Consider the following 19,299-nt stretch of genomic DNA (forward strand, 5'->3'; position numbering starts at 1 on the left):
CACACCTTTAACCAGCAGACACTTGAAGACTGAGCATTTTCTTGTTTATATTAACTATTCTTCGAATATTCTGACATAAAACTGGCACAATAGAGCCTTCTGCTGTAAGCAGTTCTCAGGCTGCTCCGACATCTGCTTACAGGTCATGCCCTTTTTTCACAATGGAATGAAAATTACCAATTCTGAAGGTCACTAAAACAGATTAAGATCATAAATCGGGTTGATTTTAATAATCTTTTATGCAGTTATATTTTCTACTGAAAAGCAAAGCAAGTATTAATATAATGTCATTTTACCCAATGTATAAGGTTATGTAAAGGCAGAAATTGGTTGAAATTAATAACAAAATATTGTATAGTGTTTAGGGATAGCCTTCCTCTGTGCTCCATACACCTTTAACATTATCAGCTTCCAAAAAAGAAGGATGAACTGGATGACGCAAGATGCTTGACACAGGGCCTAGTGAAAAATTTCTATTCTCAACATTGCCCAACAAGCCTCAGAAAAAAAGGAAGATTATATTCACTTGGAAGAAGAGCGATAATTTTTAGCAGCACAAACTCACATAGCATATCAATCCTAAAAGGTCATTTTCTCATTCCATTGTTCTGGGCAAATAGTGACTGATAACAAATGACTTCTGAACAAAAACATGGGTTTAAGAATGAGAAATCCACTCTCACGATTTTCATCGTAAATGATTGATAGAAAAATGAGACAAACTACAAAAACAATAGACTCTTGTTACATCTCTAGATGCTGTATCAAACACGAGAGAGACGATTACACTGATGTTACACACTTCCCTAAAGATCCACCCTGTAAGGGAACTCAGGCTCCTTCCTCCAGCTGTTGGACAGCCTTGGAACAGATCGAGGATTAAAGCAGAAGGTCCAATTGCCAATAAAAACCAGTAGATGTAGAGCTTGCACCTGCTGTAATTGTAACACAGACAGAATATGTAGTATTGAGACTGAATAAGAAACACAGCAGAAACAGGAAGCATTTTCAAGTCCTTAAAACCAAAATGTTCCACAAAATCTTGTTAGCAACTTTTTTTTTTTTTTTTTTTTGGAAAACCATCTAAGGAAAAGTCTACATGATATTTAAATATTTTATATATAAAATTGTGCATGTGAAAACATTACTCCTGGGAAGAGATCAACTGGACAAAACCTTTCATATCAGATGGTGACCATGAGCAGATAAATGATGAAACTACTCACTTAAGTTCTGAAATTTTATTTTAAGTCATATTCCATATTGTTTATGAATGACACAAAATGAAGGAGAACTTATCAAGATATAGACAACCTTACTTTAAAGTTAAGTTAGTCAGAGAAGAAAGTACCTATTCAGAAGTTCTAGAAAAAAAAAAAATAGGAAGAGATGGAGCAATGTAATGATTCTATTTTCTTTATTTTCATGAATTTCCTTGTCCCAGATTTAAAAGGGATGATTTTTCTGAACATTCTTTTATGACTTGACACAAAGTGTAAAATTTTAATAAATGTTTCTTACCACGAAACACTGAAAAATGAAAATAAATATATGAATGCATAGCATTTTCCAAAGTTTCCATAGTTTCACTTCACTTGTGAAGTGAAACCCTTTATTCTACTCTATTTCCTCCAAGCATAACCAAAGCAAGAAGCCTACCAGAGAGTCTACATTGCCAAATGATGGCAAGGACCCAAAAGTAGCTTTCAGAGAGGGCAAGGCTACAACAGAAATGATTTTTTTGTACTGGTGTATTATTATGAAGTAAATTATTATGAAGAGGATTTCTATGATGGAACCTTTCTTTGTCCATAGTAAAAGGACTCTTCATTTTCAGCATAATATGCTTTAAAAAATGAAAGCAAATTAAAAAAAAAACAAAACCCTTTATGGAACAAATGAGAAAAACAGACAGCAGTAAATTGCCAGGACCAGCCGGCAACTTGAATTACCTGTGGATATGTGGAAGTTTTCATCAAGAACTTCTGGGGAAAGGGAGATCAGAATCAAAATGGGAGGATAAAAATCAGAAAAAGTCTCCAAGGAGCCAAGGGAAATACAGGCCACTAAGTATTACATGCATCCCATAAAATTAGAAGGAACTATAATATAAGGATATTTAAGGATAAAAGTAAGGAAATTTGGGTAAATATCACCTATTGTCAAGTCTGTATAGCTTTGAAGCCATAAGACAGAGAAATCTTACCTTCTGACCTTGGACTTCTCTAAAAGGATTGAAAACATGTGGATGAGTGTGACCTGATTAATATGAAATACCTGGATTTCCAAAGCTCTTCTGACAGTCCCTAATCAAAGGTTTTAAAGGCAATTAAACAGTGCCCGAGTAAAAGTTCCTACATTTACATTTAAAATTAGAGAGGTGAGTAGCTGCTGTGAAGGCATGTTCTCAGTAAAGTTCTGCAGAGGTTTGTTCTGCGACTTGAGCTATTTTACAGTATCTATAAATGACCTGGCTAACAGCTGAGAACTGAGGTGACAGAAAATGTAATTTCAATGATATGTAGCATAGTGTGGAATTCTAGAAAGACCCCATGAAATCAGGTAGCAATACAACAGAAAACAATGACAAATATAGATAAATGTAAGGAAAACACAGTTATTCAGAATGGAGATCCTGGTTTTACAATGGATAATTCCACGAAATTGTCCCTGTTCAATACCAGTCAAAGGAGCAAATCAACACTGGGAAACACTAGAAAAGGATAAGCAACTAGCAGAAAACTTCCATCCAATGCAATCACTGTATTGTTCACTTCCAGTTCTTGAATCTTAAATAGCAAAGAGAGAGAACAGGATTTTTCTTTTTTCTCCTTTAACTCTCCAATAGCAGCAGAGCATGAAATGAGATGTGTAGGAGTCAAGTTCAAAGCAATAGTTCTTCAAGCAAGAGGAGGCTGAGTTGTGGAACTTGCTGCCAGAGGTGTTGAGGGTGAAAAGGGCTTACAGTGGTTCAGGGGTGCAACGGACAAGTACCTGAAATAAAGACTCACTCCAGGTTACCAAACAGGGCATATTCTGAGCTGCAAGGAGTTGGGAATCAGAAAGAGGAAATATTGCACATGCTTGCTCTTCTTTTACTCCAGGCAGGTCAAAGCTGGAGACAGATGACTGACTGGCTTAGAAGAACCCTGACTCAATATGACTGTTCTTCTATGGAAACAGACCTGTGCTGAAGCTTTTACAATAAAGACAAAACCCTCAACCTGTTCATCTTCAGTTAAATACTGATTTTTGTAGCCTTACTTTCACATTCACTTCTCATATTTGAACTTCCATTTTATCAGATATATTTCTGAATAAGAAAAGTTATAACAAGGGAATATGCTTGAATTTTGAATTTTTCAATTCAGTCTGTAACTCAGCAGGTGGAAAGAAGTCACTTCGCACTTCATGTGATACCCACCAGCATTCATTTCAGACAAGAGGGACTAAATAGAAGTCACAGCATGAAAAGTAGACAAGAGTGAACATGATAGGAAAGAAAACAATAGCTCCTACCTGGACTGTTTAGACTGAAATGTCATCATTCAGGAATGTCCTATAGTTCCCTGTTCTGCCCATTTCACTTTCACCAGCAATAAGTTTATGCATAAGTGCATAAGAGCAAAAAGTTTAGTTGTGAACTAACTATATTGATGAGGACTATATAGAATATTTCATGAATGACCATGGAATATTTCAAAAGAAAATCATGGTGATGAGAAGCCAAAGGAGATGGTACAGTAAATCCACATAGCGCCAGAAGTACAGACGATGAAAGATGATTTTATTTACAGAAGAAAATAAAATAGTTGACTCAAAACCAAGGATGTATATTTGTTTAAACACAGTACAGCTATTTTTTTAGTGAAATATTTTCCTGTTGGCTATTTAGGAAGAGAATGTCTTAAGAGTATAATCTACAAAAGTAGAAATACCTTTTCTACATAAGCAGTTTGTTAGCCCAGTTGTAATGGACTAACAGGAAAGGAAAAGGACAAATAAGCTTTGAATTTCCCAGTCTAGCACTCAGCACATTGTGTTTGACCCTGAGTAAACATTTCTGTTCCTAAACCAACAACACTGGCATAAGACACACAAAGTACAAGTATGCTTGATAAATCTAGCAGAAGTTGTTGTCTATATCTTCATCTCAGGAAAGAAAATAAAAGAAGCTGGGGACCGCTCTGTAGTTCTGAGATCAGGAGACAAGGTCAGCTGCATACAGCCTACACTGGAGCTCAGTTCAGGTCTCCTCTGTGCTCCAAATGTCCCTGAAGATCTGCAACAACAAAACTTCTACATGTTTATTCCAAGTGTTTTGAAATAAACCCATGGTACTGTGTTAAAATCTGCAAGATTACAGCCTGCAGCATGAAACATGTTTCACATCCTATGGTGCAGCAAAACAACACAGAGGACACCTGAAGATTCAAAAACATGTTGGAAGAATTTTGAATACATATGAAGGGTGGAAAGAGCCAAAGCTGATTCAGATTGAGTTTCTCCTCACCAGAAATTAAGGTGAGAGAAACTTGTATCTGATTGTTTGACTGATGTCACTGGATTGCCTGTTATTTTAAAATTCATACATAAAAGAAATGGACAATATGAACTACAGATACAGCTGAATTTCTACATGCTCCTCCACCACCTGACTTCAAGATCAATTTTGATGATCTTTCTCAGGCTTGGGGAGGGTCTAAGATCCCTCTGTGAAGCAAAGGTGACATATAAATTAAATACATCATGGCCAGAGTATAAAGCCCTTTGTTCTGTGGTCTTTCTGATTCCCAGGCTGACTTACGAAACAAAAATGTGTAACGCCAGGGACCAGCCTAGAACTTTGGCCTGTCGTGCATTGTCTGTGAAATTCTCTTTTACCTTTTACTATTTCTTAGTGCTGCGGTAAATGAATGAGTAGGTATATTATGTGCCCGTATATCTGTGTCTGTCATTCTGAGTGAGTGTGTCTGCCTCTGTCCTTGACTTACTTTTTTTCTTTCTTCATGTTTCTTTTTTCTTCCTTTTTACAATATCTCAGTTCTAGTCAGACCCTCTCTGTTCAACACTTCTTTTATTTCTAAAACACTCATAATATGCTATTCAGAGAATATCTGTACTGTAGGAATAGACGGAATACAGAGTGCTTACCACTGTGTAAATGATGTGCTCTCTGAGATATTTTCATGCACTGCGTGCACGGTTGTCCTTCACTCAAATTATGAAATAAAAAGAAATGTATCTACCTTTCTTTTGAATTCTTGAAGTAAGTTTGAGCAATTATCACATATGTTTGTCTTCTTAGGTTGAATCCAATAATAAAAAGGAGAGAAACAACAAAGACTTGGACTCAATAGGAAATACGAATGTGTCAGGTTCTTGAGGAACTGACGAAGAAGCATGCTTTTACAGAGAATAGGTTACCAAATAAAAGCCAGAAATCTCCTAACTTACTGGTATGAATGTTAAGATTCTTGACAGCATTTCAAGCACATTCAAAAACATTTCAATTTTGGATATTATTATCATGTATTATATATTGTTAGTCTACCACTATGAAATCGCTCAGGTCACAAATCCCCAGCTCCAGATGAGGCTTTGTCTGAGCCAGAGAAGGAAACCATATCCTTCCTAAGGATTACCTCTTCTTCTCTGGCTTGAAGACAAGTAAAACAGCCTCTGTGGCTGACTGGTAGCAAAGCAACATAAGCATACATCTTGAACAGAAAATCTCTCTTCCAATCCTAATTAAGATTCAGTTTGGGGACTTCCTGAGAGTAATTTCATTTTGGGACTGTGATGTTTTCCCCTAGTGTCAGGATTGGATGAGTTGGGAGGATCTATTGTGTTTCTCCTTGCTAGTTTTGGACTTCTTAAATATATCCCATACAGCAGTCTACAAGTCTACAACTCTAGTGCACAAAATAGACATAAATGCATGTTCTCCTATAATTTGATAGATTGCCTGCCCCACTTCCCACTCAAATACAAGGAAGACAGGGAGCAAGTTTATTGAATTGCCACTGTGATGGGCAGACACCAGAGCACATGCTCTGACGTGGAGCTGAGGGAGCTGGGCTTGCTCAACCTGGAGAATAGGAGGTGTTGAGGTGGACTGAACGACAGCCCTCTGTGTGTACCGAGTGGTAGATGGCAGGCAATAGATACAACTACACTGAAATTAGACAGGTTCAAAAGTCCTGACTGGAAAAAGCCCTGAGCAACCTGGTCTGACCTCATAACTGACCTGCTTCATGCAGGAGGTTTGCCTAGAAATCTCCTGTGTCCCTCCTGACCTGAGCTACCAATGATCTCATCTGCAATTGGCGCTCTCCAGCAGCAGAGCTTGTCCTCTCACAGTCTGGAACAAGACATAGATGAAGCAGTGCTTCTTTTAAAGAATGTGCAAAAATAGCAAAGCAACAACTTATTTTTTTTCTAAGTCTTTCACTTGCAAGTGGAATGAAGATATCACCCCAAGACAATCACTGTGGCCAAAAGCTCCTCAAGTAGTCTACCTGTCTAGTGGAAAGGATTCTAGAAGTGTCCTAGCTCTTCCTGGCTGGGGCTTACAGCTAATTCCCAATATATGTTATTTCTCTCTGTGATAGCACAGACAGAAGAACACAGTATAGTATGACTAGTTGCCAAGCTACAGACTGCAGAAAGAGTCAAAATTTCCCTTAAGCTGCATAATTGTTCAAAATGTTTACTGGAAACACCATTTAGCAGCACAACATAAATGCAGAATGAAGAAGACTACACTTTTAACAGTTTTTTATCTTGAAAACATATTGCATTAAGACAGTACATGCTAAAAGGAGATTTCTTTTAACAGTAATCTGTATGGAACCTCCAGTACCCCTGAAGACACTTTCATGAATTGATTTCTGTTGCGTGCAGTTCCCTCCCTGGTGCATGCAAGACCCTATAAATACTTTTATTCAGACTATGCATTTAAATACTATGGATTAAAAAAGATATCATTAAATTACCTGTTACCATGAACATGAGAGGCACAAAATGCAAAGCTGTAGTGGAGCAAGGTTGGATCAATGACAGAACCATTTTCTGAATATTCAATCAGTTCGTCAAGATAGCAGAGATGGCGGTGACAGCCTCTCACCCCGTAGCGAGCGCAGTATTCATCCAACACGAAGACTTGACCTGGGCTAAACCAGCCCTGAAAGGCAAAAAATCCACACAACATTTTGAGATTTATTTTCCCACTCTCAGCTTTAAATCAGACAAAGAATAGAAACATGGATTTTTATGTCCATTACATACACTTTCTATATTAGAATGATTTCCATCTGACTAATGCTGACGGCACTGAAAGCTAGACCCTACAATAGCCCTCTTACTGAAAGGATTAGATGTCAGGAAACTATTTGCAGTTATGAGATACCACTACTATGAAATATCTTGTTTACAAAAAACATGCTAATACATCCAAAGTCTGGGACAGATTAAATTATATATCAAAACCTAAAATAAACTAACACTTTAAAATAATTAACTTTGTTTTAGCAATCAATTATAAAATACAATTTAGAATTTGGGAAATGCTGAGGGACATTAACGTGGACATTAAGCACAGTTTCTGGATGGTTCTCTGTGGCTGCAACTTTAATATTCTTACCACAATTCCACCCTTTACCTATGTAACATGCATGCACTTCTAACAACTTTAAAACAACTTTTACTAGTAAAGAGATGCAAAGCTAGGTAGTTTGTTAAAAGCCACCTGAGTAAGATTTGACCTTAAATATTTATTAGATATTCTCAAGCTTATTGAGAGATTTCTTGGCCAGAGTCTTGATGAAAACAGCTTAACCCTGAGACAAACATGAGCAAAGTACAGACACCTTCACATGATAAAAACAGTTCTTGAGTGAATCCAGAGTGGAAAAAATGTAATTGAGTCTTGATGCAGAAGTATGATAAGAAGTAGAGTGAGCTTCCAAAAAGCAGCATGGAGAAAACATAACCTTGGAAAACTGCAAATACTGCACAGCTGTTCTACGTAAGCATTTTTCTTTGTTCTTGTTTTGATCATGGTGGTATCTCCCTCTCATCATCTCTCATCATTACATCTCATCAAATGGTTAAGAGAGATTGAGGAATACCTGAACTCAAATATACAAATAACTTGGATAAGCAAAATGATTTTGCAAAATAAAGAATTTATAACATCAATACAGCAGCTGAAGACCAGTATTTCCCTAATGCTTGTTAATACTTTCACAAGATCTGACGATTAATATTTGTACAAAATATCAGCAGAAATACTATTGAACAGTACTTAAAAATATATTCACATCAGTTAATAAAAAAAATCTGTGTTTTAACTTCACTAATATACTTGTTTGAGACATGAATTCAAGCTTTATAGTCTCCCCAAACTCTTCAATTTAATATATTATCTGCAAACAAGAACACCACAGGTATTTAATATTTAATAATTATTGCTCCTAATTAATTTCTTTGAAGTCAGTGTTTCCACTGCCTTTAAGGAGCTTCATCTATTTCCAGAGAACACTTAGCTTTAGAACCCAGAACAGTACTCAGCATGTTAACCTAGTATCTGATCATGTTGCAATGCCTCATATACCTTACATAGTGTTTGATACAAAATATGGTATTCTATTGAAACAAGAAAGAAAAGGGATTTAACCTGTATTTTTGCAATAATATGTTTGCTAGCTCTAGATATAATCAACAGTGGTTATTGTGATTGACATTCTCCCAATATGTTGTCATTGTCACTGATCTCTCCCTATGTTTTTATGGAAAACATAACAAAATGTTGCATATCATTGCCTAGCAGTACAAAAGCAAATGATTAAAATTTCTGCTCATTCTCATAAGATATAACTGTGACAAGAATACACAATTTTTAAAATTAGAACTCATTAATTTAACTTCAGTCTCTCTTAAAAGATCTGTTTGTATGGTTGTTTTTCATATAAATGCGTGCTTTCCTTGCCCTTCTTCAATCCCACATCATGTGTAAGTCTCTCAAACACATAACAACTATGTCCCACAAAATACTGGTATTAGATAACCACATATTTTTTGATTTTATAATTGAAAAAAACCCCAAAACCCAAAATCCCCCACCCCCTCAATACTTTCCCTATACCAAGAAGAATGTAGAATAGAAGAAATTTAGGTTATATAATAATTTAATAAAGAACTCTGCATAATATTAATTCCTATGCTTTTAAAATTTTTTTACAAGTCATATGTGTGGTTACACTGTATTTGTTGAAATAAGGGATGAATTGTTTCTAAAAGACTATGGGAAATGAGCTGTTAGAGAAAAGAAAAATCACACTTACATGTCCATGTATTCTATTGTTATCTTGACATTCCCAATTTTTTAAAAATATAAAAATGTAGTTAAATATGCAGTTAAAAAAAATTATCACCCATTCCACTTATTAAAAGCTGAATTTAAAAAAGAACGGTGAGAAATACATCTGCTTTATGGTTGCTATAGCACTGTGCATTTCACCTAACCTCTTCTAAAAGTTCCTGATTTCAAGGTTATATTAAGTGTCTTACTATATTATTATTATAAAAAAAGAGTTTGACCCCAATGCACTGGTAGAAAGCTAACCATTTTCTCTTTGAGTGCCAATTACTTTGTACAGATGTACTCTCAGGCCTCTTTGATACAGTGTGCAACCCACAAACAGAAAATGAGTCCTTTAACTTTTCTATACATATGTATCTGGAAGTATTTTAAAAAGGAGGCAACTGTCATCAAATAATATTTTTTCTCCTTTTTAACTGCTGCAAACAATCTGAAAAATTCCAATTATTACCTTTGTATTACAAGACTAGTGAGAACAATGGAAAAAATAAGTAAAAATCCCCATTATCCTTTTTTGTTGCTGTTGGGATATTAAAGTGAAATAAAAATTATGTGCTGTGAGGCATTTTAGATTCTTAGTGAGAGATCACTATTTCAGGCATAATATCAGGTGAAAAATAAAGCCTCAGGAAGTTATGAGGTCTGCCCCATACAAACCTGTTTAATGAGTGTATATAATCTGATGAACTTCCATGAGATTGTTGCTGGTTTTCTTCCCCAATGAAAACAAAACCTGAAGTAGCCCCATCCTCAACTAGTTCACAAAGCACAGAACAGAAAATGATTGTACGAAAAAGAAACTGCAACCAACATCTTACCTTTTATGATGGTAATGATGGTATTTGAATGTGGAAAACACTAATTTTCATACAGAGATCACATTCTATTGGCTTTTGTTTAATGATTATACTCCCCTTTGTTACTTGCTGTTCAGGTAATGCATATATGCCCATGTATCTATATTGCTTATGGCTCTGCCTCCCTTCTTTGGTGTTTTTCCTTCACACCAGAGTGGAATGAAGAATTATAAGACAGGTGAATATGTCTGAGCTGAGGCAACCACATTTGGACCTTAAATGCCTGTACAGGTGTCAATAAATTCTACCACAGGAGTTCTTGCTATTGTCAAAACTTTCTGGTTTTATTCAAACTTCCCCAGAGGACATGATAAATTTCAGCTGATAAAATTGAAGACAGTTCGTGTCTCTTTGCTTTCTATTGAGTGGCACAGCAGCCGCTTGCAAGTATGTAATTTTCAAATTTAAAACCAATCGATTGGACCCTTTATTCCACCTACAACTGCAGTTGTTGAATGAACGAGGAAGAAAGGACTACTTTGTAACAACTATTTCTCACTTCTTTATATCTATCTTCCAGCCAGTACTCACCAAACAAGAATAGGAGTCATTCAATCTGTGATCCAAGGTCTGTCTCTGAAGCAGTCTAAAGAGGGAAGCATGGTCAAATTTGCAGGGATTAGCAGAAATAAACTCATCCATGCCATGTTTCTGGCCACGGTCTGTATCTGTCATAAAAAGGAAAAATGTGCAGAACAATACATGTGAGTGCGTGTTCAGACTTACGAACACCAGTGTACGTATGGCATATAAGTCTCAAAGTATCTCAAAGAAATAACTCATATAGAGAGATGCTTGCAGGGAAATTATTACAGAATCTTTTAACCTGAAAAAAATATTACTGAATTATTTTTCTATCAGTCATACCAATTTACTGAGTGTAAAAAACAATTGCTACCCAATGACAGATAAACCAAAATTTAGAAAGTCTGCGAGAAAACACAACATAGTACATGAAAAAAGTATTAAAGAATTGTTTTCTAGTGGACTCTGCAAATGTTTCAATTTAGAAACAATGTTATGAGCAGAAATGAAAAATATTCTGTAATTTCCTGGTTTAGTATGGCTCTCTTTTTAATTTTAGCAAAATAACAACAAAATATTAAAAAAAAAAAAGAAAAATAAAAATAAAAAGAAAAAATCTAAAAGAACCCCAAACAGATTTATGCATTTATTTCTTCAGAAAAGAAAGAGCATCTTTACTGCAGTTCAAAGTACCACTTAACAGAAATATTCATCATGGCTTGAAGCCTACTTCTCAAATGGCAAACTGGAGCAGAAATGAACACACTGGCTCGAGCTAGGTCATTTCCAGCCTTCTTTTTGTACTCAGCTTTTAATGAGACAAACCTTAATGTAGTAATGGCAAAGAGCTCCTTCAACCTTCCAGCAAAGTGTACTGAAAAAGGGAGCAGCATTTTTGTGCAAATACATTGAGAAAGCATACCATCCCAAATGGCACTTCAATCAAAGGCCCAAATTTATTGTTCTTCACAGATTGCATCTTTCAACGCCTTTAAACCCCGCGGGTTTATCAAAAGAGAAGCTCTAGTGATTGCTTTCATTAATGTTCTGTTTTGTCAAAGTCTTCAATGTGAATTATCTATCTAGTATGGACAGAAAAAGCCTTACAGTGCCCAAAAGGACTAGTTACGTATTAGCACATTAGCTGTCTTGGATTCTATAGACTGTACTGGGGTGAACAGTCCTATCAACTTAAAAATTGACTTCCCCTTTCAATAGGGTCTTAGCTCTTTGTTCCTTTAAATTCAAACCTAGGTCTTTTTATATTCGTTACCAGAAAAGTATAGATCTAAGTGTATCCTAAATGCAATTTTGAAAACCTGCGTAGTAGAAATCTAAAATTTCTAAAGAAAGGAGACAAAAGTTTATTGATTAAACCCAATTATAGAGTCAGGTTCATAATAAAACTCAATATTGATCTGTGGGCATGATGCTAACATAATCAGTCACATTTAGAAATTTAGCCCCAGATCATATTGATCCATGTCAAGTCCAACTTTCAGCTGTATTTGTGGATGGGAGAATTATTTAATTCAAGCTGAAGGATCTGCAACATCAAATCCTAGAAAGATGCAGAAACTAATTCATATCACTTTGTTTTGCATTGTCAAAGCAAGAGTCACATCCATGTGACAGATTTCACCAAGGTGGATGTAGCAAATAAACAGTATGACAATATGTCGATGGTGTAAGTTATGAGACCATCACCCCAGAGAAGAAGCAGCATGTATTTTAAATGCTTGAAAGATCTGTAGCATATGTGATTACACAGATTAGCAGTATTTCAATGAACATTAGACTAGCCTATCATTAATGACAAACCTAGCTTATATTTTTGACATAGGTACAGGAAATGGTCTCTCTTAATTAGTAATGTGTTTAACTGTATTTAAACACATAAATTCAAAGATAAACAACTGATATCAACACAACTACATTACCAAAAGTACTGAACAACATATGAAGTTATCTGTAGCTTCCAAAATGTCCAAACATGGATAAAATTCTTTTCAAATATGTTATATTTAATGTGTAAGTGACTGATTTCAGCATTTCATATAAATTTTCCTTCTAGTATCAGGTTTATCATATACTATAAATATGATTCATAGTAAGACATATGACAAAAAAATAAAAAGTACTTTTTATTTCTTTTTGCCATCATTTAGGAAATCATACAGAGCTGAATCATTCTTAAAATAACCTTTTGGTTTTTTCTCTGGTTAACCACACCAACATAAAAAAATGCCCGTTTTTTAAGAGAGAAGGTGTAAGTACTGACAAGTAACGTAAGTATTTTGAAATCAAGAGACTGGATGTTGCAAATCAGATCCAGCATACTGATACAGTATCCAGATGATCATAATTAGTAAGGTAACCTACTGAATACAAAACAGCTTGTGAAAGCAAAATTTGCTATTACATAATTTGGGCAAAATAAGCAAAAGTATTGATTTAAAAGTGTAAATATTTGCTAGATTTAATTCTAAAAGAAAGATCCACGACTGATCATCTTTTTGAGTGAATCAAGTAGTACAAATAACACTGTCAAACAGTAGCAGAAAATCTGTTACCAAATATATTTAAGCAACAGAAAAACAACAAAGAACTTACCTTTGCCAGCTGGAGGCAAGCAGGAAATAACAGAAAAATAGATCTAGTGTAATACATTACATTTTTATTTACTGATAGGATGTACAAACAAGATAACTGGTAAATATTTTGAAACAAAAAGGAATTAAAAAAATTTAAGAACTTGAGCAAGGATCATGAATGAATTCATAAATGGTATATGACTGTGACTAAAAAAATTACTCAAGTCTCTACTTTTAAAAATTGTTAGAGTGATTGCTTTTTTCAAATTCTTACATAAATGAGCTTTAGATGTCCTGTTCAAACAACATGCAAATGCAAAAGGCATATAAGGTACTATATTGTCATATAGTTAAGAAAAAAATACAAATTCATTTTTCTCTACATTTTCTCAATCTTGGAAAATATTGGGAAGATATTTAGGGAGAGGTTTGAAGCAGTAATATTTTTCTTGCTTTTTCACAATTAGTTTTTCTTCCCTTCTTAATCAAATTTGTTGCCATGCTTTCCATGTTGCCTTTCACTCAAAATCATTGGCTGCTACTTCCATGTTGCACTGCCTGTTTCAGGTTCTGTATTTCATCTTTTGGAAACTATCCTTTCTTATTTTTTTAATCAAGATAGGACAAATAAATGTATTTTCAAGCAATGTTAAAAACTAACAAAAGCCATTACAGGAGTTTTAGCACATTATTTGGTTTTTCTTTTAGAGAAAGATTTTCATTAGGGCAGAACAGCATTCTAAGTATGCCTTTTGCCATCTTTGCAAGAAACTTTAAATTTTAGTCCAGCTGCAAAGGCTATTAAAATCATCAGGTCCTCAGTGACTCAGCTCATACAGAGTTGACTGAATTAAGACTACCAAGAGTTTCATGTTTATGGCACATTCTCAAATGGTTCTAGCATCCCTATACAATGTCTCTGCCCTATTCCAGCCTAGAAGCAAATACACATTTCCTGCATCATCTACTCTGTGCTAGGGTGAACTACAGGCACTGGCCTTGCTGAGTGGTGACCTACTCCTTTTTGTGGCTCTCTGTAGCATCTCTGCTTGATTTTAAGCATCGTGAAAGCAATTTGAACTAGCTCAGGCCAGCAGGAAAGAAGAGAAAATAGAGGCAAGCAATCTAGTATTGTAGGGATTAAAAAAACTTAAAGACTAAGACTAGTAGAGTAAGAACTATGACTCTGTTCCAGAAGGGGCTGGAACTGGTCGGAAAAGACAGTGCTAAGACATGCATTACATTCCTTCAAGTGCCACTCCAGACAGATGGTGACAGCTTACACTGGGAACATTTTGACTCCTCATCATTGACCGGGACTCCAAAGAACTACACAGGCCAAAGAGACAATCTATGACCCCAGAACTATATAATTTAGGTATCAGGCCATGAAATAACTTCTGCAGAGAAAGTGGTAGGGAATGAGAAAGCAGCTGGCCCATATAGTCTGACTGTCAGGCTGGGGATACCACACTGACTGATTGCCAGTGTTTTGTTGAAGGGCAAATTTGAAGAGGACTGTAGATAGTTTTTACGTGTTCCTGACTAGTACAGAAGAGAGCACACAGGTGACTTACTGGCTGCCTGAGGTGGTGGAGGCTGGTGTAAACATTTTCTTTCTAAAAGGGAGACAGGGATGGTTGGAGGCAAGAAGGAAATGGACCTAAAGGGGACTGGGGAAACATGAAGGGAGGGTGGAGTTACTCCAGTCTTCTTTTCCTACCCAGGCAAAAGGGTATGGTGGACATAAATCTGCAAAACCTGCTGAGAAAACTATGTCAAATAAAAAAAATACCTTAAAGTTGTTTGTTTCTAAAAATGCAATTAATTGAAAGAGACTGTCTCTGAACTCATGAGGGTACAAGTTCAGAATGTTTGGCTTTGTATTTCTTCATTAAGACATGACAATCCCCTCATGTGCTACTTTTAACTCCTGTGTTATGAACAAGTTACTAGCAGGGCTAAGCACTCCAGCAGCCTTTTCAACTGTATGAATATATCTCCTAATACACTGCTCATTAAAAAAGGGATCACTTCCTGAACATTTATGTGATTCAAATTAATCTGTTTTTCATTGGTGCTTTCCCTAAAACATTAGTGTCCTTGGGAAACTTCTGGCTATTCTACAATCATACATCCTTAAAGATTCTATTCTTTCATTCAGCATGATTATGCAGAACAGTGGATCTGAAGGTCAGTCTCCTTTTCTTGATCATTTGCTGACATTAGCCTGTCTTCACTTTTGTTTCGGAGTCACCTAATACCACAAGACTGCAATACCAAGTTACTTAGAGATGAAAAAATTGACTAGTATACATTTTAGAAGTTGGACAAGTACAATAGTAGTTTGATTCTGTTAAACACCACTTTCATATGTTTTTTTGTAACTATCAAGAAAATTTCAGGATGAAAGGAGATATTTTACAAACACAATACAGAAAAATATTGAAACATTTCCCCTCAAGTTGACTTTTTTCTACATCCTGCAGTTTAAAGATTTTAAAAATTTTCTCCAAGTTATCAAAAATTCTTTTGGAACATTTTATTAGGGTGAGTTGATTTTTCACCTTAGAGGATAAAGGAAATGGGGACAGACTTTTGAGGTTTGAATACCATTAACTGACATTTGTTTCGCAAAGCCCAAGCTGGTTTTCTGCTTTCTGTATGTAGATATGTCATTGTATGATATACTGCAATATTCTATTGGCTGGAAATGCTTAAATTGTGCATTAATAGGAAACTAAAAATCATAAAAAGAGTAATTATCTGTTCAAAACTATATTTCCTAATACTAAAAATGTACCATAGTAAAGAACAAAAAATTGGAAATGAACTTAATTTAATATATATGCCGGCTCTCAAGTATGTGGTATTATATCTTGATTAAAAATAAAAGACACAGCTTCCTGCAAACATTTTTCTAGGGGAAAAGAAAATTAACTTCTCGTGAAACCGAATCTATTTAAATGTGATAAAAGGTCAGCTATAGAGTCTTCTTAGGAGTAAAACTATGCCTCAAGAAATACAGCACAGTACATATTCAAATGAAGTAGGACTCTTAGAAAATTATTTAAGGTTATATGTGAAAACCCCAGTTCCTGAAGTATCTTAAAAACTGATTAATTCGATTATGCCCATTTCTACAAAGTACAAAAGACAGAATAAAAGAATTTACTCATGTAGAGAGAACTGGGTTATTATAGAAATCAGTCAAAGAATGGTTTTAAATATCACATTAAATTAAATTCCACAAGTGATTCTATTGCAAAGAAATTTATGAATTATTATAAGTTATGAATTATTTTGTGAATTATTACAAAATATCAACATTGAAGTATATTAAACACAAAGGAAAATAATAATTTAAACATGGAATTTTGATTTATATACAGTTCAGTCATATGAATTTGTGTAAGTAGATACATAAGCATGACAGAAAAATACATGATATTTTAGGCTTTTGAGCTTCCATGAAAACATCTTTAAAATAATCCTTACTTTTTCTGTGGTTTCCACCTGAGAACTGTAGTCCATCTACAATAATGTCTAAAATAATATCTAGACGTTACAATCTTGCTGTTTAATTCTGTAACATTATCAGTAGTTTTATCTCTGAAAACACAGTTTCAGTATATCCAAACTTGCGATTGTTTTTTGTACCTTTTTCTTTCTATAATTTTCATTGCCCTGTGGTCAGAGTTTTCTAGTTGCTTTCACTTCTGGGTGAATACTGTGTCCAAAACCAGGAGAAGGTCCTTGGCTACTGCTGTCAGTGGTCACTTCTTTTGTACTTTCTAATTGGTGCACACGAAGTAGAAACATCAGGCAGGAACACAGTGAACTCCCACCACCGAGCACAAATCCAGGGAATTGGGAGGAGGTGGGCAGAAGCACTTCTTGGCTGTTGCCTCACCTTTGCTTTTGCAATGTTACTTCCATCCTACTTCACCTTAAATGGCCCCATAATGAAAGATTACTTCACAAGGTGTTTCAGATTAATGCTCTTCCAAATTGTTTCAGATGAAAAACAGATGTCAGTGCTTTTGTGAGATTAAACTTTTTTCAATGACCTTGACATTGAAAAGCTCAATGACATTGAGAGCTCCTCAGGATTTTAGATAAATATTACTAAGTTTAACAAGCACATTTTACTGTTTTCTGAAAGCAAACTGATAGAAGATTAGAGGATGAATAGAAGGTCGTGCGACTGAGTGACAGCAGGACTAAGGGAAGAGAATGGGTTTGGATCAACCTGCTACAGACTTCAGACACTAAATCAAGTTTAGTCTAAAACACATTTCTCCCTTTTATCACTATGCACATATGGTTATATGATAATGAAGAAGGATTATTGTATAATAATCATATGATGTTCAAGAAATTTGATGGCCACTACAAAAGGTCATTGGATTGCACTCAGCCTCCGTAACAATATAAAAAACAGAAAAAGCTTCCTTTGTGCAGATATCTACATGACAGAATACTTTCAAAGATATAATATGAAGATTAAAACTATGTTTAATATATGCTATCTACACCGATTTCTCTGAAACTATAATTTCCTCAAAGAAAGGTGATGAAAATTTAAGCCTGAATAATTTAAAGAATTTTTTATAAGTAATTTTATATTACAGTATGTGCCAAAAAAAAATCCAGGAGCCCATCTATTGCCTTTCAACTCACAATGTACTGTCTGCATAGCAATTTTTTCATAACTAATATACATACAATGTATGATAAAGCTGATCTAAATCTATAAAAATTCTGAGAATAGATTGACGCTTTTCTATTCAACACTACACAGGCTAGCTAATGAAAAATATAATGCAAACCAAACACCGTCTCCATGGTAATATATGGGTCAGTTGTAAGGAATATGAAGCTAATTGCTGTATTTTCATGGATTATAATAAAAATAATGACCTGCAAGTCAGGATTTCCCTTGTTGTTAATAATAATCCGAGTTAAAGAGCTTTTGGCTAACAATGAATGGCTAGACACATTTGCCTAGTGAATAAGTTCTGCTTAATTAAACTTCATTGAGGGAGCTGCTACATATTTTACCAGCAAAACCCAAAACCAAAACCACAAAAGAAAAGAAAAGCCAACTTACAAAGTGGGGATATATCTGTGTTGGCATTGCCTCCTTTAAGATTCATCTTCTGAGCTTGACTTGCAGGAACAGGCTTGTAAGATTGACCTGTGGCTCTGTACATAGCTTGAACCCAGAGTATTCTATCCTGCTCATCGTCACTGGCAAATATCACGGTATCACCCTCTTTAACAGCGTTGAAAAACATCCGACCACCCTGAAGACCTGAAGCAGTAAATAAGAAGGTAATCTTGATAAATACAAGTTACTTCTAAATCACCATCAATGTTTATTACATTATTGGTTTTACTTAGAGTATGTGTGCGTGTGGAGGTGTGTGTTAAAACATTTTATAGGTATTTATAACCTAGAAATAAGATAAATCTAGAGCTATAAGGATCAAATGGTAATATATAGAAGTAACGTAAGTAGAACAAATACAGAAATCACAGGAGAAAATATTTACATGACTCCACTTTAAATTCAGCTCCAACTTATCTCTTATTCATCTTCTCTCTGCCATATGCTATTTTGCTCTTTTTTTTTAACATATTCTCCTTCCTGGTATTATTTTATTAGCTGGAAATCCCTGTCAACTTTATCTCTTATTGAACAGAGACAGCTCCATATGATTTATCAGTGCTGCTCTTCCTTAGTCCTTTTTCTCATTTCAGTGTTTTTTTGGTAACTAATATACATAACGAGAACAGGACACAACAGTCAACATGGCTGTGCTGGGATTTCCTTATGACAGAATTGTTTAGGTTTTCCAAATGCCTTCTGAGCATTGTTTGCCTTCTCAATTATTCTAAAGATCGACACAACATTTTCAAAGATCAATCTTTA

At 35.1% G+C, this 19,299-nt stretch overlaps 1 protein-coding gene across 8 annotated transcripts in view; it reads right to left on the reverse strand.

The window, feature by feature from the left end:
• CADPS2 (calcium dependent secretion activator 2) overlaps positions 1–19,299 on the reverse strand; it is a 284,824-nt gene that overhangs the window by 83,114 nt on the left and 182,411 nt on the right. For all 8 annotated transcript variants that reach the window (XM_053977635.1, XM_053977634.1, XM_053977633.1 and 5 more), the window contains exons 11-13: positions 18,475–18,678; positions 10,774–10,910; positions 6,999–7,186 (exon numbers count right to left, since the gene is read on the reverse strand). In XM_053977635.1, the coding sequence (XP_053833610.1) occupies positions 6,999–7,186; positions 10,774–10,910; positions 18,475–18,678 (529 nt within the window). The remainder of the gene's footprint in view (positions 1–6,998; positions 7,187–10,773; positions 10,911–18,474; positions 18,679–19,299) is intronic.

This window comes from Vidua macroura, chromosome 5 (genome assembly GCF_024509145.1).
Source record: "Vidua macroura isolate BioBank_ID:100142 chromosome 5, ASM2450914v1, whole genome shotgun sequence".
Taxonomy (NCBI): domain Eukaryota; kingdom Metazoa; phylum Chordata; class Aves; order Passeriformes; family Viduidae; genus Vidua; species Vidua macroura.